Source organism: Melanaphis sacchari, unplaced genomic scaffold, assembly GCF_002803265.2.
Source record: "Melanaphis sacchari strain LSU unplaced genomic scaffold, SCAv2.0 Contig24_pilon_pilon, whole genome shotgun sequence".
Lineage (NCBI taxonomy): Eukaryota > Metazoa > Arthropoda > Insecta > Hemiptera > Aphididae > Melanaphis > Melanaphis sacchari.
This window is the reverse complement of record NW_020271125.1, coordinates 265,460-291,503: the sequence shown is the minus strand read 5'-3', so window position 1 is coordinate 291,503 and position 26,044 is coordinate 265,460. Positions and strand designations below refer to the sequence as shown.

The 26,044-nt window shown below is 23.6% G+C and overlaps 2 protein-coding genes across 4 annotated transcripts in view; both read left to right on the top strand.

Annotated features, from left to right (window-relative positions):
- Nucleotides 1–258: 258 nt before the first annotated feature.
- LOC112595069 (aminoacyl tRNA synthase complex-interacting multifunctional protein 1) lies at nt 259–2,656 on the top strand. The gene is made up of 5 exons (XM_025340161.1): nt 259–426; nt 784–921; nt 1,577–1,724; nt 1,843–1,994; nt 2,168–2,656. Exons 1-5 carry the CDS (start codon nt 364–366, stop codon nt 2,525–2,527), a joined length of 861 nt encoding a protein of 286 aa, XP_025195946.1. The 5' UTR covers nt 259–363; the 3' UTR covers nt 2,528–2,656.
- Nucleotides 2,657–4,880: 2,224 nt separating this feature from the next.
- Nucleotides 4,881–26,044, top strand: part of LOC112595067 (inaD-like protein) — a 34,826-nt gene continuing 13,662 nt past the window's right edge. Inside the window, exon 1 of one of the 3 annotated variants that reach the window (XM_025340157.1) lies at nt 4,881–4,916. In XM_025340157.1, coding sequence (XP_025195942.1) covers nt 4,893–4,916 — 24 coding nt within the window. In that variant the 5' untranslated portion in view covers nt 4,881–4,892. Of the gene's footprint in view, nt 4,917–9,765; nt 10,131–19,786; nt 20,029–26,044 lie in introns of those variants that run through there. The other 2 variants (XM_025340159.1, XM_025340158.1) reach the window with 2 other exon arrangements.

Genomic DNA, 26,044 nt, shown 5'->3' with positions numbered 1-26,044 from the left:
CAAAGGAAAGGTAGGGAGACAGACTTCTGAGTAGATAAACAATCTTTTCTAGAATTTTGATTCATATCTGTGGACTGTGTGGCTGTATGATATATTTGAAAAGTAAAAAGATTATATTTATTGTAGTACTCCTTACAAGTCGTATTTAGGCAACTAAAAATGCTGACTTCTCATTATCACCTTATCGGAAAAAATACCATTTGTGTTATCTACACGCTTTACTGATTTTTAATTTCAGTTTTTAATATTGCATTATACTGAATTCATAATATTGCTTATTTTTACATTTTAAATATTGATCGAATATATTGATATTTAAAGTAGTGTTTTTGTTTAATTAATTTAATTATAACCACAATAAACATGAATGTTGCTAGAAAACAATTAAACACCATAAAGATTTTTCATGCAAAACTATTGGACACGGTAAAGTATTATTTAATATTTATGTTAGATTTATCTTGCTAACTTATATCTTGTTAGTTATTTTATACTTCTATAAATTTTGAATCAAGTTATGAAATACCTACTCCTATAAATTCATTAATATTTGAAAATAAAAATTTATTTTAACCCTAACTAGTTGTAGGTAGTAGATATTAGTTGTTTTAACTTAAGTTTTTATTTGTTTTATGAATATAGATTGAAGTTATTGCTAAATTTGTTAAAATTGTATGTAATTGACACCTATAAAAATATTCAGAATTCAAAATAAATAAAAATATGTGATTAAAATTATATTTGCTTATCTTTAAATTTAACTTTTTTGTGCACTTTTTGTAGGTAAAACGACTTCAAAATGATCTTGCCAATAACTACAACCAAGATATTGAACGTCTTAAATTAGAACAAGAATCATTAAAAGCTCAAGTTGAAACAGAATTAGCAAAACTTAAAAAAGAAAAGATTCAAATTGGAGGTGTAAGTAAAATTATAATTTTGTATTTTAGAAATTTAATTTATTTAATGAGTTGATCTAATATCAAATAACTGGAAATAATTAACTATAAATTTCAAAAGATGAAATATTTTTAACTTTTGATAATTACTTTATTAATAACACATTATTTTTATGATGGCGAGATATTAATATATAAGGATATAGGTATTTAGTATAAGTACTATAGGTGTTATTATTATTACTATTATTTTGTTATTCAATTTGTTTTTAACGAAATATCAATGTTTATAGTGATTTTGCTATTAAATAAAACAAAAATAGTATTTTTGACGATTAAATTACTTAAAAAATTTGCGTTTAGTAGTTTTAATTCTGTATTTTTAACTTTAATATCATAAACTTAAAGTTAAGAACATTTTCTATGTGCTCTTATTAGTTTTTACAATAGTTTAATTTTCAAGCAAGTGAAGAGTACTTTCATATTTTTATATTTTATATATTCATAATTCTATAAAGATTCTTCATACCTTCCTACCATATGTTATTCGTGAATTTAATTACTGTATAGTTATGTTATTAAATGGTTTAAATTTAATGGTTCATATTTTTATTTAAATTATTAAATAAGAAATGTATTATTTTTTAAAATATTTTATCAATTTGATATATTTACAGGACATTAAAGTAGAAGTAAAGAGTTCTGTTGATAATATTCATAAAGAAAACATTTCAACTGCGAAAACAATTGCAAATGATAATACTGATGTTAAGAAGAACAATCAAAATTTCAAAACTGAAAAAAAACAAAAAAAAAATAATGCTGGTAAGGTATATATTATATAATACATTTAGAATGTATATTTATTACATTTTACATTAAAACAAAATTATAAAAGTATTATTAAATAATTAATATACTGATATGGTAAAATATATTTTAGCTGTTCCTGCAAAAAGTACTGTCGCCACACCAGTAGATTTTGGTAGATTAGATTTACGTGTGGGTAAAATTTTAAACGCTTCCAAACATCCCAATGCTGATGCTCTGTATGTTGAAACTATAGATGTGGGAGAAGAAAAACCAAGAAATGTTGTATGTATATTGTACATAAATATAATTGGTATTATATTTTTTATTCACATTATAAGATATTTAATTATAATAATTAATTTTTAGTGTGTATTTCCAATATAAATTTTAAAAAAAATAAGTGTTTATTTAACTTTACTATTATTTATATTTTTTAAATTTTATTTTGTTTCTAGGTAAGTGGATTAGTGAAGTTTGTTCCTTTAGAAGCAATGTCTAATCGTATGGTTGTGTTGTTATGCAATTTAAAACCATCTAAAATTAGAGGTGTTCTGTCTGAGGCAATGGTAATGTGTGCTAGTTCACCAGAAAATGTTGAAATATTAGAACCCCCGACAGGTTCAGTGCCAGGAGATCATATTAATGTAAATGGATATACAAGATCTCCAGACAAAGTATTGAAAGTATTTGAAGAAATTGCGCTGGATTTGAAAACAGATGAAAATTTACAAGCTACTTATAAAGGAACTCCTTGGACTGTAGCTGATAAAGGAGCTGTTGTAGCAAAATCTTTAAAAAATGTTAAAATCAAATAATTAACTTACTCAACATAAAAACAATACTTTACATTAAATATTTACGATGTATTGTATCATTATAACTAATTAATCTAGCATTGTATTGGTTGATTAAATCTACAAAATAAATTAATCTATGAATTTAAATTTATTCTATGTTATAATTTTTATTAATTTAAATTATAAAAACTAAAGTTTAAATGTCCATAGATATCAAAATATAGTTATAAATGATTAAACTATAATTATTTTTTATAGATAGTATCGAATGTAAGTAAGTTTTATTATAGTTATTATCATAATTGAAACAGACTATTGAATAGAATATTCCAGAAAATTCTTGAATAAAGACCCAGATTGAACTGGAAAGCTATCAAGAAAATTGTAATGAGCCACTTTAAATCTAGACCTGTAGAAAAAGTAGGTATATATTATATATTATAAATAATCTCCTAATATTAATAATATTCCTTATGAACTATGTATCTGCATATTAATATACTTTACAAAGAAATATTTGAGTATAATAAAATAGAAAAACAACTAGTGGTAAAAATATATGTTATGATCAATTACATAACTAACCTAAATTAAAATTTAAGATAAATCTTTATGATGGCATAATAACACTAACTAGCTTAAAAAAAAAATTGAAAAAAGATATTATTTCATATTTAGATCCACAATAATTCAAATATTTTATAATATATAAATGTAATATATTCAAACCAAAAATAACTGCTAGAAGCATTCAAATTGATCCTAATGATTTTATCTTAGATTGATCATTATTGAAACAAATAGTTATTCGATTTAAATTTTCATAAGATTTTTATGGGAATTATAAAACTAAAATACTTAAACCATGAAAATAAGAAAGTACCAATAAGTACACAGAGTGTCAAGTGTATCTTATTATTATACATTAAGTAGATCATTGTAATGAATGTGTTAAATTTGAATTCAGTGATAAATCTTTACATACTTATTTGATACAAAATTATGTTGAATAAAAACTAAGTCTCTGTTCAGCATCAGCCTATATTTTTAAAGATATTTTAATATATATATATATATATTTATATTGTTACCTATATGTAAACAGTAATTTATTTTTCAAACAATAAAGTAGTTTGAAATTTTTTTTCATGAAAATAATTGATTATATATATCATATCTATTTTATGATATAATATTATTTCATATATTATTATAATCTAAAGTTAATAAGATAGAATAGTGTGAATAAGTTCATTATATAAAAATTTGGTGAAAACTTTAAGACTACATTAATTAATTTTTAAACTACAACAAAAGAACCAAATTGATTTTGTTAAAACTTTAACATGTCCTTTTAAATTAAAGGACATTTATTTTGGCATGCAATTTGGATGTAGTCCTACGTTGTTATGTTAATAACGGGTAGTAGTATTGTATGAAATAATATTTTAATTACCATTATAAAATGTATTTTATTTGTTTTTGGAAAAAATAAATTTAACTCGCTTAGTACTTCCTAATAGAAAAATTAATTTCTAATGGTAATAAAAATATGTTATAATTAAGTATTAACTATAGCCTGCAGATGCCTTGATAATATATGGTATTTTTGTTATATAATATCGTTAAAACGTTTATGATGTTTAAATTTAAAGGGAAAATGGCATGGTGTTTGTATTTAATAAGGATTACAAATTGAGACATATTTAAAATCTATAAAATATACAAGAATTAAAAAGAATATTTAATAAAATAGTGTAGAAATAATATTACCTAGTAAATAATGGAAATAAAAAGCATCAAATATAATATAAAAATGTTTGAATACTTTTACTTAAATACTTTACAACATTGTATACGAGGTATAACTCATACCTAGGTTAGATAACCTACCATGTTAAAAATATATCATTATATACATCCTAGGACAGCTGTCTGCGATGGGTCGCCATTAGCCGATGACTCTGCCGGTTGGCGCGTACAATAATAACACTAGGTACATATATATTGGTACATAATAGCCATGCTTGTATAAAGCAATCTATACATGATATATTATACGACACAAATGGAGTAGGTAGGTAAAATAATAATAGGTACACACGAATAATGTAGGACATCGATGCGACGCGAGCGAGACTATTCACTATACATTAGGTACGTTACACAGTATCGTCGGCATAGGTGAAGCGAGCACGTCTGTGTGCATTGCAATTCCGTGTAGGTATAGGAAGTATAAAGACTCACGCGATCGTTGTGTAAATGTGTAATACTATAACACTATATTAGTTCCTATATAGTTTTATTGCGGTAATATCTAATGATTTTTGGTTTTTATTTTTAGTGTCCATGTGATTTGTTTTAAAAAAATAAAGAAGATATTATGTTCAAAACGACGGATAAAGAGGTAAGATTTTTATTTTAAATTTCGATAGTATAATACAATTAGCCATTAGGCACCTGATGATATAAATAAGTAGGTAACAAGTAACACAATAATTCATTCTTAATGTTAATGCATGCGTGTGTTTAATGTTTACAAGGGGATATTGTATAGGGAAGGTGTGTTACGTGTACTTACAAAACTCGTATTTCCGATTTCGTATACCTACATAGATTCCTAGGCACTTTAAGGTATCCATACGGTATATCAATATACTTTTAATATTATTAACATAAGAAGTATACATTTAAACTGTAAATGGTATTTTAAAAATATAAAAAGGTTTTAAATTTATCAAAAACATTTTTTATTTTTAGAATTCAATGGATGATGATTTTCTTTAAATGCACGATAGGTACTTATTAAATAAATAAATCTTATATTGATAAATAAGAATTTATTAACAATGGTATTAATTTTAAATAGCGATATTTAAAAATAATATATCGTATTCAGTATATAATTATTAAAATTCACAATAGATTACGTCATCTACTTTTTAGCTACAGTTTTAAGTATTAAAAATAAAAATTGAGTCTAACCAAAACTGAATTTAGTCTTAAGTTATTTGATTATTATATAAAATCCGGTTTGTTTTATTATCAGCTCAGTCTGTTATTTTTTACTTTGTCATTTATAGGTATTTTACAATGTAAATGGTCAACTTTAACTTAAATATTTTATCACAATAAAAGCTCATATTCTAATATTGCTAATTTAACTGTTATTTATTCGTATGACATGACTTATTATAAACGGTATCAGAAATTAATTTAATCATTTCCAGTCATGACTTATGAATATTATTATATGAAAGTAAATTTTTTGTTAAATTGAATAATTACCTACTGATATATTTTATTAAATTCTCTGTACAGTATAGTCTGTATACAATGCACGAAATTGTATTATTTATACCGTCCATACCTACTTTCTATGTAGTATTGTCAGAGTTATACAACCATTGAACCATAAATAGTAAATACTAAATCACTATAGGCTTTAATCTCTTGTAGACAAATATTGTACTAGGATTAAACAGCGTCCGAATATTTACGATAAGATCCAAAAACTGTACTCACTATAGATATTAAGTATCTATAATCCATACCTAAGGGCTAAGATATATTTATACCTTTGTAGAATATACTATTTATAATCTTCAGATTTAGAGAATAATGCCTTATTTATATTGAGACATTGAATAACGTGATATTTTATGAATATTAATAAATATCATATTTTGTATTCAGTCATCGTAATAAATATTATGATTTATGATATAGTATATACCTACCTATTACTTAGAATAACATTATTAATACTCATATCCAAAATTCAGTGACTCTCAAACTTTTTAAAGTGATAATATTCTAAATTAGGTATTTCATTTTGTTGTGTAACTTCAAAATATTGTTTGTATGTTCATGTATAGTTTAGGTTACGTGTTGTCATATTGGTGACTTTAAATAGTTAGTTTGCTACTTTTAAGGAAGTCGTGATTCGCGACCCCAGGTTGAAAAGTGCTGGCCTAAATGATATACTTGTTTCAATATAGGTAGCTTTTACTGTTTAAAACTAAAAAAAGGTTGTATATAACAAAAGAACGTGTTTTGATATAATATGAACCAATATTTAAAAAAATATTAATAGTGATATACATATATAAATTTAAACTACAATAATTTTATAACCTCGGTGTTGAAAATTAGTAGAAAAAAATTAATTTACTGAAAGTAAAGCAATTCCTATTCTTTTGTTCGTATAATTGAGTTATTAACTTGTTTCGTAAAGTAAATAATAACTATATACATTGTACATACAATATGTATCATTACCTACTTTGATCACATAGGTAAATTATTATAATGAATACATGGTGCGATTTTTTTTAGAAATTGATGCGTAAATTGAAATTAACACATGAATGGGTAACGTATATAGTAAACTTATCGTATAATGCATATTTTCATAGGTTTAAAATAGTATTGGTATAGTTATGTTTATACAAAAGTAAAATAATACAAGCTACACTGCCTATATAGATATATATATTATAGTGAACTAATATATGATAACATAAAATATGTGTGTACTATATAGGTACATTGAATATCTACGATTTTGTTATTCCATGAACTTAAAAAGCATAATTTTAAATTTATGCCGATGTTGTAAATATGTACGTGACAGGGTTTATATATTAGACAACAATGACAATAATTTGTTTTCATTGTTAGACATTGATACACTAACTACATACATTGTATTCCCGTCAGTTTTAGAAAGTGTCGCAATCTTTCGTTTATAGGAGACTCTGCAGTTTGACAACTATATAATATTATATACATATTATATATATTACATAGGTAATATACCTAGAAGCTAGAACCTATAATAAAACGATTAAATATTAATCCTAAACAAATTCCAAATTATATTTTTATACCTATATATTTACTCTATGTTATAATATATATTTTTGTATAAATATAAAATTATAAACGTTTCAATTTTCTTCTTCATTATAATATAATAATAAGTATATACTATTGTTAATACTATAATTTTTAATTTTTATAGTTTCCAAAATGTTAAATTCATTAATTCTATATTGAACTTTATATCGTATTATACTTAGGTATATCTACATCATATATTATATTAAATTCTTTAATTTATAAATAGCTATTATACGTACATGAAAAGAAATTTTAGTCTACTGCAAAACTTGTTAATAGCTTAGAAATTTGTTCTATATATACCTGCAGTATGTATAATGTATATTATGTGTAAAAAAAAAAATACCTTAAGACATATATTATTATTTTAGGTTGATTTTTTTAAAATGTTTTTTTGTATTTCCTTAGTAAATTCTTTTTACAATGTTTTGTTATAAATAGGTAGTTGAAAGAAGAAGATATTCCTATACGCATACCATATGTATGTAAATATAGTAGGTAAACGAACACACGTTGCATACAAAATGTCTTTCACCGGGGTCAGGTTAATTGTGCTAATTTAAAAAAAAAATTTATTTCCGAAGTCTATTCGAGAGGTTTCTCAATGGGAACGAAATCCTATTACGATTGACAACTAATACCTATCGACAGGTCAAATTAATTAGCCACATACTATTTATCGATAAACTGAACGTATTCAGAGAAGTCATCTTTTTATTTTTTTTTTAAAAGACCACCCAAGGATTTTGGGTGTATGCTATTGTTGTGCTATGTACCTACATATAAAAAAAAAATGTGAAGAAATACATCACTTAACGAACAAATTAACTTTTTGATTTACTTTACGAGATTTGTTTATGCCTAGTAAATAATAAATAATAATTTAATTGTAAATTTTAAGTCCCCTGAAAAAGAACCACACCAAAAAATCTTCAACTCAAGGCAAAAAATTTCCTAGAAGTCAATATTATCCTACATAGCAATTTTGACACGAAAAGTTAATATTTTTAAAACAAATATAGATGTAGGTACTTAAGATATAAATATTAAATTATCATTTTTAAATATTGCAGAAGTTCAATAATTATTAAAAATTGAAAATTAAGTATTAACGAATTATTAAATTAAAAAACAAAAAAATATTTAACCTTGATGTTTAAAAGCAATTTAATTTATTTTTATATTTATATTATTATTTTCAAACATTAACAATAATATTTTGTTTTATATTCGATATGACATATCATATAAGGCGTAAATATTATGCTAAAAATATAATTATTAGGAAACATTTTTAAGTTTTACCAAATAAATTATACTAAACATAGAAAATTAAAATATAAAATCACTTTTTACTTTTATAATTATATTACTCCAAATGTTCAACAAAAAATTAAAAAGTTAAATAATTAAATAATAGTTAGGTACCTATTTATTATACAGTTAATTATTATACCATTTCCTCATATTATTGATAATTAGTTTTAAATTTTATAGAAATTAAGTATTACGGGATTCAATCCCGGTGATTTTCATTTCGATTTTCTAGTAACATTATTTACGTCTAAAACAAACAATAGTTATTAATTGCGGTATCATATTGCAAGTCAGTATCATTTTATTGAATAACTGATCCAAATTCAAATTAGACAAAATGATAATACTACTACGACTGTATTAGTGTAATATATTTATATATACAGTATCTCATAAGTACTAATTATATGTATCAACGTAGATTTCTAAGATTTTCCCTATCACCAACTAAAAATTGATGAGTAATTTATGATGAATGAGATATGGAAAAATTCTAAAACTTGACAACACAAACGTTTATAAGCCATTTTTAAAGACAACTTTTTTATGCATATAAAACGTTATTCACACATACGTTAAAAAATGTAAAATTTCAAATGTCTATTAACGTTAAGAACTGGAATGATGGTACGTTACGTATGAATGTATGTAGTTTAAAGAATTCAAATTTTGTTTGTGTTTGATATTTTTTTCGTTACACTTTTAAAATAAATTAATATTATGCACTATATTATTATAATATACATTAATACATTTAATATTATTTATACTCTGTCGTTTCGATAATAGTAAGTACTTGGTATATTATTACATGCATTATGCATACGCGCGCTAAATGCCGAGACAAAGCGTGGTCGAATGACGAAGAGGTATCTGGTATTTAATAATGACTACAACCAGGGTAAGCGCAACCACTCCGATCGCCAATCAGCATAGCAGGGATTCGGCGAAAAAAGAAAATATTCCGCGACATCCGCGGACAGTATCGAATGCGCTCCGATGAGATTTACTTAATTACTTTATCGCCTGAAGTCGGCCGCGACTGTCGTCTGTGTCATTTGTGCTGAGTGTGACACGAATATTTTTCGGTTTAGTTTTTAACGCGCTACAGATTGTTACAGGTCTGTAACACGCGTACCTACCTATATATAGTTTTTCTATTGTTTCGTGTCAATTCGTTCTCAATTTATTCGTAACGCGACTCGATCGGTTCTGGCGGTTCTGCTACACGCAAGAAAATAATAATATATTATGTTTTAGAGCACCGTGTCGCGACGAAACAACGCGCTATAACGTTTGTTATTCCGTTAATCGCCACAAAGTATAATTATAGTTGACGGATTTTACGCGGACCCGGGTTTAAATGTTTACATTTTGAAGTGCCCATTATACAATACAGGTACTTAGAAATTACAGTCTTAAATAAATTTATCAACTTAACATATTAATATAATAAAATATTATAACATATCAATATATCATACAGAACTTCGTATCTGCATAGCTGGTATGTTAATTCGTATTTATTATTATTACCTATTTGTTTTTAACCTACCGACGTACAGTCGTATAATTAGTATCTTATGTACAGGTTGGTAATATCTGCACTTTATTTTGATTTTATCGCTAATCATTTCCGATATAACTATTTTTTATATATAGGTATGTATATTTATGAAGCAAATACGTAAATAAATCGTAAATTGTCTTATTTTGTGTAAATACGCTGCGATATAGGATGGTATCTAGTAATTGATTAATCAGTTGAACTGTCATTACTTACTCGTTGGGGTTTATTGAGGACAGAAATTTGATGTGGCCCATTGCGATTTATTTAACAGACCAAAAAGTGTATGTTTAACACCTGCGTGTTACTCAGACGATCACGCGTATTACCTACTCGTATTAGTCACATTTATTACATTTTTTCAACTCATTAATAAAAAGTTCATCATTATTTTATTTTTAGTTTCTAGGATGGTTAATTTATAGTTGAATGCATAAAATTATAAAAATTTATTTCCATAAATTTCCAGCCATTCAGTTAATTTAAATAGTTATGTATGGACAAAAACAAAATAAAATAGTGAGGTCCTGTATGGCTTACTTTATATTATCCTGTATAGGTTTATGTATAAGTCGATTAATTATTATTTAGTTGGTACTCTATGATGTTTTTAATATGTGTAAAAATATTAGTAGATTTGTAAGTGTTAGTATTTAATTTGTGTGATTGAGTAGGTATATACATATTTAGAGGTAAATAATATTTCACTTTATTAAGGCTCCATGATCTAAATACTTAGTTTTAATTTTTTGCAAAGTATTGAGTTAAGTTGATAATCAAATTTAAAAAAATGTGCCCAAGTAGGTAACGCACTGCTGTACGCAGTATAGCGTCAAGTGTACTTGGTCATTGAACAAGTCACTCTTATTGAACACACTGACTGTTAAATTTGAATTCAACGATAAACTATTGTACACGAAAAACCCCTCGAAAAATGATTCTGAGCTGAGACGGTCTGTTAGCTTATATTTCTAGGTCTATTTTTCAACATATCTATATAATTATTGTAGTATCTTATTTATGTTAATATAAGTAATATGGTTGGTAAAATTAATTTTTGCCGAAAACATTGTATTTATTATATTAGTATATACAGGGGTATATTTAAGGCATTGCGAACTATGCAGCCGCATAGGACAGCAAATTTTGGAGGGCGGCAAATTTGTGTTGAATATTTATTTTGTTTTTATGTAATAAACTTACATAATTTATAATTTTTACCATTTCTACATTTTGAACGGTGTTTTTGGATTTTGTATTTGTTTATTTTTAGTAAATTAATATTTTTTTTCCCCAGGAACACGTCGATGACGACGACGATTGTGCAGTATTTTAACTTATCTAATTGTTTATAAAATATAGATATGATACACTTAACGTTATGTAGGTACACATTTGCTTTAAAGAGATCGTAATTGGTATGGGTTCATCCGGTTCATCGGGTGTGCTATAATATTACAAAGTTTATTTGATAATTTGATTCTGAGGTTTATCCGTTTATAATTGAATTAGTTGATAGTTGTCCATCCGCCAATAAGTATGTGCACACGTAAATTATTGATTTTATTAAGTTTTTCTTGTATACATTTTTACTCAATAAAAATAAATAGCAGATATAATATTTTTATAAGCTAAACTTGAATAAAAAAATAATTGCATATTATTAAGAAAATAAATTTATCTAAAAATGTTTAGTAATGCAGTGAATTTAATGGGCATAGGAGCGGAAAATTGTTAAATTCGCCCCTGAATACCTATATATTTAAATCATACACTATCATTATAAAATTTTGAGTCAATATTGATTTTTCCTTTAAAGGTAGGTTGAGTGGTTCGTGGCCTAAATAGGTAGGCAAAATAGAATTATTTATAGCATAAATATTTTTTAAAGTGTCGTGTGCACATAGAATTCTTAAAATATGCAAATATTACTAGTCCCCGATTTTTTAAGTACAACGAAATAACTAAAATCGTAATTTAATTTTTTACTTGTTAGATTTTTAAATTTCACTAGGAACAATTTTCGAGAAACCTTGTATTATGTTATCATTTTTTTTTTACCTAAAAACTGAATTATGAACGTGAATAAAAGTGCTATATTTTATGGTAGACATCTTGTAAAATAACCTAATACGTACATTTTACCTATACAAGATAATAAAACTTAGGCTTATTGGATTTTTATTTAAAAAAATGTAAATTCATTTTTAAAATAATGAGAAGGTTTATAAGATTTTAATAATTTTATGTATTAAATAAAATGACTGTATTTAGTACACTCTAAGTTTAAAACGTAAATTCAATTAATTTCAATAATTTTAAGATATGTTACTTATCTATAAAATATCATGTTATTTTTATTCAGTTTATGATATTTGTTAGCACTTTGCTGAGTAAATTTCTTTTGATATAAATTATTATATATCAAATACTTTCATTCTCACACATTTATCTCATCTCTCAATTGTGTCTGCGTTTCGTTTTTATAGATTTTTCAGTGAAAATTAACTTCAATAAAAATAATTGTAAATTGTCATGTCATATTAACATACTAGATACTTAACTTACATAGTGAGCGACTTCTTTGGTTTTTCAAATACCTATTTATTTGATTAATAAAATATTACAATAAAATAATTTTTATGTGAAAGGCATTTAGAATGATAAAACAAAAATTTCATTTATAGAAAACTCATCATTGTATTTTCATTTTTCATAATATATCTATTTCATTCTCTCTCTCTCAAAAAAAAAAAATAAAAAATAAATACTATATTATAGAGTATTATATTATTTATTATGTGATATCATCTGTTAAGTTCATATATGGCTATATATATATATATTATAGTCACACTAGTCAGATAGACGACAATACACCATAGAATGCTATGGGTTCTTATTAAAGAAAGTGTGAAAGGAAAACGCGTATATCTTAAACTCATTGCAGTATCTATTTGAAAGGCAATTTTTGTACGAAGTGCTTTCAATTATTGACTCCTTAGTAGGTAAAAATGTATATTGTGTGTAAGTAAAAATATTCAGTTCAATGTCAGTTATTATCTTATGATTTTCATGTATCTAATATACGAAATTTCGATTTTCTTTTTTTTAGTCTCAATATATGTATATGTATATTGGTAAAGTCAGAAAATAGCTAATGTTTAATAATAAGTAGTTAACCTAGTTAAGTATTTTTTATTTTATTTTTTTTTTATTCGCGATTTATTCACTGTAGACTATTGTCTTTTGTAGTTATAAATTACTTTGAAATAATATTCAGTTTTATTAATTAAAGTTAAAATATTATTTTGGTCTTTGAATATGATGACCATAAATCATCATTAAATACTCATTAGTCTAGACTCAAGGTATTAAGATTTTAAATTAATAGTTTTATTTAAATTAAATATGCTATATCCTTGTATTTTGAGGAAAATCAGTAGACAAAAGTGGTTTTGTAGAATTTAATAAGCCAGAAGGTCTGCCGAAGGGCAAAACATTAACATATTTTTGTTTTAATATAACTGTGGTCTATAAAACTAGATTTGATATTGATACCTACTTTTTTTTAATGAAGAAAAATGCATAACTTATGTTTATTTTTTGTAATTATTTATGTAATTTGTACCTGAGTAGGTACTTTAATATATTTGTAGATTATATTATTATTTATAGAAACCACGAAATATCATTATGTTGTTGATACAACCATTTGTACAATTCCTATACACCAAATGAAAATATAAATATAAAAATATAGGTTTTGTAATTTATTCTATTTTTTGTACCTATTTAGTACATAGATACAAAATTGAATTCTAATTTCTAAACATAGTTAGTTCGTCATATTATAGATAATCGATATATTGTAATATTGTACATTTATATAAGTACACATATTCACTAAGCCATATAAATAATCTTGATAATGATCATTGAAAGCAATAATAATGTTATGCATGAATATGATTTCATCCTTCGTTTAGACCCGTCCTAAGAATAAAATAATAAAGTAAATATTGAAATTTTATTATAAATTAAAACTCGATATTCAAACAATGTAGCTTATTAGCTATATTATAATACAATAAATTGTAACGGTGCGGTGGTGATAAAATACGATTACAGCAAGTAATATAAGTATGTCTTGCTATACGCACATCATATAAATGATACATTAATATTCAACCGAGTCCAACTTACATCCATCCACATATAATAAACTGTATAAGTATTGTGATTACTTACAATCCAACTGTGTTTATGTAGTCATGTAGATGTAGGGTGACCCAGTTTGGTAGCGTAATTTTGTTTTACATTTCTATATACGATAGAAAATAATTAATTTATCATAAGACTAATACACAGGAGAAAGTTAATTTTGGACTTAAGTTACATATAATTGTTAAGACTATTATAGATATTTAATGTATAATTCCAATAAAGAATTGAAACTGATAGTGATATATTAAAAATGCAATTAAAGTATTTTTGTACTATATATATTCTTTATCTTTACTATTCTATTTGTATTAATTTAGGTAAAACTTTTTTATGATTTCAACATCGAAGAAACATTGCATGCTTTTATCACATGATTAGCTTTGTAGTTATTAAGTATAGATAAAAATAATCAAAATGAAAGTTGTTGAAATAAACATTAAATTTAAAATTTCGATAGTCAACTACTTATTTCATAACATATGTAATTAAAAAAAAACTAAATACGCACCTATGGTATATATTTTATTTACAGACTAAATGTTCATATCAATAGTTTATACGTTTAAGCTAAAAACTATAAAAAAACATTTAAAGAATTCAACGAAATACAAAACCTATATAATTTGAGGGTTAAGAAATTAGGTAAAAAATAGATTATATTTAAATAACTAAAAATAATTATTAGCTATTTTGTAGTAAAAACAAATTGAAATATATTTTTAACTATGCGTAAACTAATTTAGTTTTCGATAAAAAATATTTATATAATATTATACTATACTATAGAATCTAGTTATTATACTTCACTATTGAATATTGATTGATGGAAATTCTTTGAAAGGACTAGGAACAACCATAATTATTGAATCATTAGGTAGGTAAATAAGACAATTAAAAAATGATGCGTATTAGAATTGTATGTATTAATCACAAATCATTTAGAAAGAGTACCTAGGAAAACGCTTTAACATTTAATCGGTATTTATCAAAATATGCAATATATATAAATAGCTGTTAAAAATATATATATCACCCATATCAAGTATCAATCTATTAAATTATTTGTGAGACTTTAAAGGTAGATTATCCTAACTCAAAAAATATCATATTTCAATGTTAATAACTAATTTTTATACAATTTTAAACTCTTATAGCAGTTATAATTTTTTAACAGTTTAATATATTTTTAAAAAACATATCAATAAAAATTAAAAAACCTTTCTACATAGTCCACTCATCGCGATTCTATTATTGAAATTTAAGTACTTATTATTATTAACTATCAATATATTTTTACCATAACAATTATAAAGTGCATATAACATTGTTTATGTTTTTCCAGAAGCTTTTTTTAAATGTATTTATATTTTAGCCATTTATAATTAATAGCAAATTTCTTAAAAATAAAAACATTAAATATAATATTTGGGAAAATAAATAATATTTATTACTATAATACTTAAATTATACTTATAAGTAGTGTCTGGATGTCGTCCCCCTAAAATCCTATAGAAATACATTAAACAATGTATTTATAACCTAAAGTCATAAAAAATGCCATAATAATTTTTTTGTTGTTGTTGTCATCATTATCGATACATTATAATGTACATCTTAATACATTAGATATATAGTCGTATAATTATATCTTATATTTTGTATCATCAATTTGTGAAAAATATAAAAGCATAAAAATAAAAGATACTTATAATATACTTGTGATTTTTTTTTTTAAATTTAAATTTCAAATTCTATTTCACTAAATTGATAAAAAAATTAATAAAATATACTTAACTATTAATTTATTCAAATAATTTTTTTTCATAAAATTTCCTGTCTTTGAGTTATTACATATCTTGTTCAATTTAAATAATGAGATCATAGTATAGGTGAAATGTGCAGAGATGTTTTAATTATAGTCTATATCATTACATGTATAAAGACGGGGAAATTATATTGGTATGCTTTTTTAAGAAATAATATAATTAGAGTCCACGCCTCTACGGGAGGTGACTATTTCCATCACCTAATCATGTATTCACGTTTATATGCCACCGGTAGTTGTTACATATAGGACATAGGTATCATATTTTTATAAACCAAGAGATTCATATATTTTTATCATTTTGTCGACAGGAAAGTCTTATGAAACGTATTAATTATTATAAAAATATCATTAACACAAAAAGTATCATTAGAAATAATATTATTAACGGTGTATATATTGATATTTGGATGATATGAGTTTTTTCCAAGTCCTATAGGAATAAAGCAGTAAAGTAGTAAAGTAGTAAAGTAGTAATAAATTAATCAGTTAACTATGGTTATAATAAGTTAATTATTTTTTATTGTTGTTGAAATTCGATAATATGTTGGTACAATGAGAATTAGCATGCTGGTAAACTATAAAACTATGTATTTGTTTTTATAGGTACTTATGATAAAATACAGAATTTTATTTTATTATTTTTGAAAAGATTTTTAAATTTGAAAATCTTGGATACATGATTTAAAAGGATACAGTTTAGTTAAATAAAGGGTAAATCAAATATGTTATTTTTATATAAGAATTAATTAGGTATAAATAAAATTTTAAATCAATAAAAAGGTCCAATATGGATCAAAAATTATATATATATTTAACTAAAAAAATTATCATAAAACCAATTTATTCATACATCTCTAAATCTAAAACTAATGAATTATCCTTTAATTGTTTTCGTATTTACTTCTTATAATATAATTACCTACCACTGTATTTTAAATTTTAAGTGAAGCGACAAATGCATTAGTTTTACAATGACGTGTGTTTTTTGTGTTCAATATATCTTTTAGGAGACGTGAAAATACTTCAATATTTAGCTTTGAGGTGGCTTTTGATAGAATATTAGATCTTGTTGATTTTTAATTCCCAATAATTTTTGTAAGTTGATAATTTGACGTCATTGGATATTCAAACATATACCTAATACCGATTTATTCCATGAAGATTTTTGTTATGTTTAATTACTTAAAAAATATTGTTCATAAATTTTAGATACTAGAAAATCTCTAATATTATTTAAATTATTGTTTTCGATGGACAGTAAAATTCTTAGTCTTTAAACTCATTTTAACAGTTTCTACGACCATTTAAAATCTTAAAATGTTCTTAATTTATTTTTAAATCTTGATAATAATTTTTATACTTAGTCGAAAAAATTGTAAAAGTTATGATGAAATTTCTATTTACAGCGGTTAAATACATAGATATAATACATTTTTTTTATGCGTTTGAACTTAAGTTCTAGTTTAAACATATAATTTGTTAATGATAATTAATAATAGCTCATAATATTATAAGAAATAAAAATATTTTAACTATCAACAAATAATATAATATGCAATTTATTTTCAAAAAAAATTTCAATATACTACGTATTATCCACTAATATATTGATATAGGTATGTATAAAATATAAATATATAATATAATATATACTTAAAAATATAGGCTAACCATCTTCCTTCAGAATCTTATTTCGTTTTAACATAATTTATAATTACAAATTTAACATATCCATTACAGTGACCTAACTCATTTACGTGGTAAATAAACTGGACAGTTAACAACTAATTTAGCAGAATCAATTCACCGTTTTGTTTTTTTTTAACTTAGGCTTAACTTATTTTTTTCTATGCAAAACAATAGTTTAAAAATAGTTTTATATAGTTTTTATTCGATTAGCCCATAAACTATGAGTTATTAAATTTTTCATATTAAAATGAAAAGTTATTACTATTTTATAACTTAAGGGAAATAGAAATAATTAAGACATAAGTGTTTCTTTTTTTACTGCTTAACATTGTTTTATCCTGTAATCAATGTTAATTTCTATCATTTATTAGTTTGAAAGGTATTAATTAAAGTCCAATTTTTTTTTTAACTAGTTGAGCAAAAATTTAATTAGAAATACACATTTATATAGAATTTTGCATTTATAAATTTAAATGAAAGTGATTTTATTATTTTTGTTATGAATCAGTAATTTCTAAAACTATATTTTTATAACTTGAGAAATTATTTAGTTTATAATCTTGATTAATCTAATGTCAAAATTATGTTTTTGAATTCAATATAAAAATTATATTTGTCCTATGAATTATTTTAAAATAACATAGTATAGGTTAAATAAGTATTATAGGTAATTTATTTTTAAATATAATAATTTATTGATTTAAACAATTACTTAAATTGTAACAATGATTATCACATTTAATTTTTCTTCTGAAATGTTTCACCTCTCTTGTCTATACACTGCTAAACTTATTTTACTTAACTATATTATACCTACATGTTGTAAACTTGTAACCATAGAATTTTAAAATTTACTGAAGCACAAGAAATACAATAAATTAATTTATGTACTCTAGAATAGGTACAAGTAATTTTTATTAAAAGCATTATCTTTATTCCTTTGTTTATTATTTCTCCACTACCAATCCGTGTATGATTTTTTAACCTACCTACTATAAAACAACTGTTTTTAATTTAAAATTTAAAAACTTCTGATTCATTTTCTATATTTCTCAATGTTTGCATACATCACGTATAATTCTAAGTTATGTTAAGTTCTCACTGTACGTATCTTTATTCTTTACAAATTTATAATACAGATATAATTTATGCATTTTGTATCAATTTCGCTATTAATAGTGAAAAATATAGTATTGTTATCATGCTATTCATTGAATGCTTTATGTATTATGGTGTGTAAAATATGTCACTTGTATTAGAATTACTTTAATATTTTATAATTTATTGTTAAAATTGTAGATAGAGATATTTTATTTTTTTAAATGATACCAAATAATTATTAATAAACAATAAAATAGTTTTGAATTAAAATTTTGTTAATGTGATGTTCGGTGTTAATTATGTAAGAATATAGTTATTAGATTTACGCTATATAGATATCATAATATAAGATTTAGATTTACATTTTATGTATAAAACTATAATATAATTAATTTATTAAAAATATACACAAATGCCAAATGCATGTAGCATATTTATTTCAGTAAATACCGATATACATATTATTATAATAGACAAATAAAGATCCAATAATTGTTATCCGATCACAATGTCGTGTCATTGACTGGTGGATTAACTAAGTACCCCTTCCTTTTGAATCGACGTTACCCACATATAGTGAATTGTGTGTGTGGAACACTGCTAGAATTCTAGACAACTACCACGAGTTCAAATCAAACATTTAGTCGGTACTCGGTTCGGTGACGGCATGGTTTACAGGTTACAATATATTTTATGTGCGTGTGTAATTTTTATCTATTAATCGATTATTATATATATTAATTAACTTTTTGCAACCATCGAATTACTTTCTTTTGGTTCTTAATGTGGTTTATGTTAATAGAAATACTGAATTTATTTTCATAAAATTATGTACAGATATTTGATGTTGAAGAATATTTTTTTGTTGGAAAATATTTATTACTGGTATGTAAATTTTATTATTTAAAATAATTCGAAGACTTTGTATGTTTTTAAAAGTTTGATTTAATAATTAGGTAACATTATTATTATATTATAATTAAAAAAAATATTTAAGTAGGAGATTAAATATATGCTATACTTGCTCATAATTAATAAATAAATAAGAAATTATAGATACTGTATCGATGTATTTAATATTTTCTAAAATTAAATTGATTTAATTTAAATTTTAACTTCTAACTAATATTATAACTTATACATTTTTAAATCATTAATTTTAGATTAATTATAAAAAATGTATGTAATTTATTATTATTATTTCAAAATTTAGTAAAATATATTAAAATAATAGGAATTCTAGTCAATAAAGATTTTTCAAACTTTATCAGTACATATAATAATGAATTATAAGCTATTAAAACATATTTTATTATATTATTTGTAACCTTATGTTAGAATCATTTAATTATAAATTGAACAACATTTTTTTAAAGTTTTTAAGCTAGTATAGGGACCTCAGTCAGTTATATTTTCAAAATGTATACAATATTCAAATAAATTAGCTGCATATTATTTACTTTATTTCATAATTATTTTAAAATATTATAGGTGGCTAGTTTAAAAAAATATATATACATTCTTCATTATTTTAATGTTTAATTTAACTAACTTTTATATTCTGTGTTTCTGTATGATCATCATTTTTATCAAGACATATATTTACAAATAACCTTATAAGTATTAATATCAGTATAAAATCATAATATTTCATAAGAATTATGTAAATTATATTTAAAATCGTACACACTGAAGTTATAAAGGTTTTAGCTTGCATAGTTCCCGGAAGACATGCTTCTTTTTCACGTTTTAAAAATAACAACTGTAATTGTTTTTTAATAACCCTATACAATCGCTATGGCCCTGAGTGACTCACCTGTCTAGTGATGATATCATATTGTTATATTTTGTCGAATTATTTCCTAGGTCAAACATTAAAATCTGTTTTTATTTTAGTTATTATTATATTATAGGTATCCCTGTTTATTATTCATTTGACAGTATATTAATTAACTATTCTATTAAAACATACATTTTACAATTCATGAAACTAAAAAAAAATGAATAGCTTTTGTTTAGAAATAATCAAACAAATCAAATGTATCTGAAAATTCAGATTTATTATAAATTATAATTTATACAAATCCGATAGGGAAATATTGCTTATTTGTAGAATTATATCACAATAAAAACATTTTCAACCAGCAAGAATACATTGTTCATTTTTATCATAATAAATTTCACAATAAAATGTATTAATATAAAACCTTTGGCCTTCAGATAAAAACGTGTTAAACTTATATAAAATCGATTGTATATTTTTAATGTCATCATTTCTCCTCTAACTGGATTTAATTATCAATATGTTTTCCTCATTATATTAATAATATTTTTTGAGAATTTATGTAAACAAGTGTTAAAGTTATATATCTATATAACTTATAGGCTATCTTGTATTTAAATGTGTAATATGTAGGGAGGTATATAAAATTAACTTAAAAAAATTCTTAAGTGCCTAGATGGTTTTTTGTCGAAAGGAATTTGTTTTTATTTAGAACGTCTATAAGCTTGACTTCCTCGATAACAACGATCATAAACATCTTGATACTACTTAGTATGTTGCTAAGTAACTAAAATAGAAAACAAAGCATATTGCTTACAAATCTACTACTTGTTTTACATCATGCGTATGGTGTTTTATAAGAAATTATAGGGAGTATAATTAGTGTAAGGGAAGGCAAAAGTAAATGGAATAAACATAAGAAATTACTAATTATTTCAAATTTTTCACTTAGTATTGATACATTATACCTGGCATAAAATTTTTATAATCAACATATAATATTATGTTTGGTTAAACTTATATATATAACCAATAGTCAAAATCTTTGTATATTATTTGATATTGTATAGTAGGTTAAAAAAATAATAACCGATAAAATTATATTAATTTTTGTTGTATGTTATCAATATTATCAGTTAATCATACGTGATCTCTAATTATACGATATTCACAAAATATACTTTTAACACATATGGCAGGTAGCAGGAACTTATGATATCAGGCACATCATTTATCTCACAATGTTATAGTGTCTATTTATACTTTTCTAGTAGTCGTCAGTATGGAGTTTCCATTTTTTACGTATAGACATAAAAACAATTACAAAATAAATAATTCTTGGATGTATTTTGTACTTAAATATAAATATGTAGTTAATAATTACCATGAAATTGTATTCCTATTAAAGTTTTAAAAAATATTTATTTAAGATGTGTTCAAATACAACGTTTCTTTTGTATAAGTATAAAAAATAATATTTTTGTAATACTAATCATCAAAAAAAATTAATGTTACTTGGTGTTTTAGTTTCTAACATATCTAAATACTGTTAGTATTGTAAATCAGGAAAATGTTCGGCCTGTTATTTATTTTTGTAGTACCTATCTTAGGAGTGTATTTAAGGTACCTGGGTCACTTTGCTGTCTTTGCTTGGACAATTTATTTGAATCAAAATACTTGTCTAGGAAAAAATGTTTTTATTGATGTGAGTGCTTTAATCTTTTCTAAAGATAAATAAACAATCAATAACAATTTTAATAGATATTACATTGTATTACTTGAGAATACATAAATAAATTAATGTAGTTATTAATATAATTTACATTTTTCATAAGTTTGGTGTAACACACACCAAGTTTTAGTACTTTATTTTTCTAATTGTTACATTATGAATTATAAATATTTCGAACCATCATAATTGATAGTTGAAACATATCATATTTTAATTAATAATTTATTTTTTTAGTAGAATGAATACATAAATAATATATCATTTTTTGGAATAAGAATTGAAAAAATAAATTTTACTACGTAATATTATACTTTCTAATTTGATTAAATTGTTATTGTGTTTAGTTATATTATTCACAAAATGTATAAATGAAGTATAAGCTATTGTTTTGTAATTAAGTAAATAGGACTAAATAAAAATATATCGTCTAAAAATAACGAGTTTCAATTTCATATTTAGATAAATAGCACCCATGTATGGTGTAATGGTGTAGGTAGGTACATCATAACGGGTTTCTCGCATGAGATGAAAGGATGAAAATCGATTTCCAAGTCTCACGTCATGGCAATGTATATTGATGTGTGTGTAAGAAACTAAGAAATACTAAGAATTCAATTTTGACAATCAATTTATAGAATTCGAAACTAATTCTGTTTAAAATTAGTTCAGCATGTGTAAAAAGTAATCGATATTTGAACTTCTGAAGTGTTATCTTAATTCTAGATATAATAAATTTGTATCAATAAAGTATTAGCTGATTAAATATATTAATTATTAACAAATACTATATGTCGAATAAAACAATAAAATTTCATCATCTATTTAAAATAAGTAATAAATAATTATATTGGAAATATATACTTATTCTAAGGGCGCGATATGTATATTTTTTGTATTCAGGGTAATTATATAGTATTAAAGTGAGTTGTTTCATTTTCAGTATTTCCACAGTTGATTTAAATGACTTAGATTGGTACCCGCCGTTGTGAATTCTAATTTAAAAATAGGCACTTAACTACCTACCAAGTTATTCGTTAATTTAATATTTTTCTTTAAACCTTCTTTGAAACATACAATAGTCTTAAGCTTAACAACTAGAGTCATCAGCTATTCGAAGGTACGGTAGAAGTTTGAGTGTTTGTGCATCTAATAGAGTTATGAAACACGTACGTGTATTTGTGCATCATGGATTTGTGTCACCAAGAACCCAAATTGTTGGTCACCTATCTGAGAGTTAGCGACACCGGCCGATTCTTAACCTCAGAACACGTTAGTTACTGAGGCCAACCACCGTGCACTCCAGGTCATACTTTTATATTTAAAATCTTTCATTGCCATATTATATTAATGATTATAATATTTTAGTATAAACTTGCAATTTAAGTCTAAAAATATTAAAAAATGTATTAGATACTAATGTACCTACTATTCTGGGTAAATTTTTGAACAGTAAACACTCATTATCTCAAAAATTATTAACATTATATAAAATATATTGTTTACATTATTTAGAATTTAAGTATAAATTTAGTTAAATATTTAAAGTGTGAGTAGAATCCACAAATGGTGGGTACCACAAAAAGAATTATTTTACTATTTTAGCACTACACTTATTTAAGTTTTAAATAATTATAAGTTTGAGTTATAAAAATTAATTTCTCATTTAAAGTTCCCCTAAAAAATATTTTGCTTAGGAATATAAAATTAAAAGTAGGTATACATTGCTTTTAGAAAAAACCATAACTATAATTTTTCTTGTTTATTGACAGAAAGCAGTTATAATGTCTAATAATATATAAAATATCTATTATTAATTTTAAATCATCTGTGCGTGTGAGTATGTCAAAAGATTCAGAAGTATGTATGTCTTCTATATGATAATAATTTTTACTTAGTAATGTTCACGTATTCAATAATAATAGGTACTGTAGGCACTTAATATACCTAGATAATACGACCACGTACAGAACTATACATCTTCAATCTACCTTTTGATTAAGTCTTACAAATCGTTTTTTGTTTCCAATCGATGAATATATCTAAGTATTTAATTTCTTTTTTCATGTCATGAGAAATTTTAAAAGTAACCTATTTATTTGTATTTTTTAGTATATGTAATTTACATGGTTAGTTTGCAGTATTTGAAATGTTTACTATAAAATTATTAAACCACAATATCACATGTTTGGATCGTGAACAGTCATATTGTACATACCACTCATGGATCACTTTATCTGTATAATTTTTGTATTTTTGTCTTCATAAATAATGACGCAAATAGATACAATTTAAATCAAATAATATCATATACTAATAGTAGTGAATTTATTAAGTATTATAATAGATTTGTAAGTATTTTAAGTTTAGTTTAGACAAAAATGGAAAAGACTTATACTTACCTGCTGATAGTCTATACTTTATAGGATTATTATTAGGTTTGTGAATATTACTAAAATAAGCGTATTATGTTTTAAATATATGTATAGGTTTATAAAATTAACTTAATAATTTAAGAAGATTTTACTGTCTAATATTTCATATTTTTAAAAAATAATTTAATTTAATTTTTCTTAAAAAAAGTAAATTCAATACTTAGAAGTTGAAGTATTTTACTTGATAATGGAAAAAAATCACTTTTACTGAAAGGTAGTATTCTTATAGTTACTTTCGTATATATTTTTTAATTAGTTGAATTAAAGAAACCAGAATATATTTAACGTAATATTTAAAAAAATAAAAATTGATTTATATATATAAAATAAATAATATGAGTTCATATCTTTATAAACATTTTACCTATTTATAAACATATGTATATGCGTGACCGTTAAATTATTATAAATTATAATATATTGTGTAACAGACATTCATGTTCTGGTCGATATCACTCTACCACAAACAAGCCAGTTGTTAACCATAAATACACCTGTCCTACTCACCCTATAATGTTTTTCGTTTACAACCGTTAGGTAGTGGTTACTTTCAAGTATAAAATTGTTGTTCACTGTTCAGTTGCCTAGAATGTATAATACAATAACAAAAAAAAAAAAAAATTAACGGTCGCGATTATAAAAAGAAAAAAAGGTTTTTAATTAAAAGGTGTACATATAATAGTTTATTCGAGAATTAAACAAATTGATTTTTTTGTATGATTTTCTCTTTTTTTTTATTTCTACTTTTCTTATTTCTTATACTAAATGAAAGCCATCTTTAGTATAGTGACGATCGTTTAGCTAAAATTTAAATCAGCCATGAAATAAATTACGGAAACGTGAAAAGTGATTTCTAGTAATCAAACGTTTCGCTAGGTCAAAGGTTAAAGTTGTTAAAATTATACTTGCAGTTGATTTCTTAAAAACATCTACCTACACGCTTCTTTACATATA

Excerpts from the sequence above, each read along its gene's own strand:
- LOC112595069 (XM_025340161.1), top strand. The coding sequence starts at position 364 with ATGAATGTTGCTAGAAAACAATTAAACACCATAAAGATTTTTCATGCA. Across the intron at positions 427-783 it reads ATGCAAAACTATTGGACACG|GTAAAACGACTTCAAAATGA; the intron begins GTAAAGTATTAT and ends CACTTTTTGTAG. Across the intron at positions 922-1,576 it reads AAAAGATTCAAATTGGAGGT|GACATTAAAGTAGAAGTAAA; the intron begins GTAAGTAAAATT and ends ATATATTTACAG.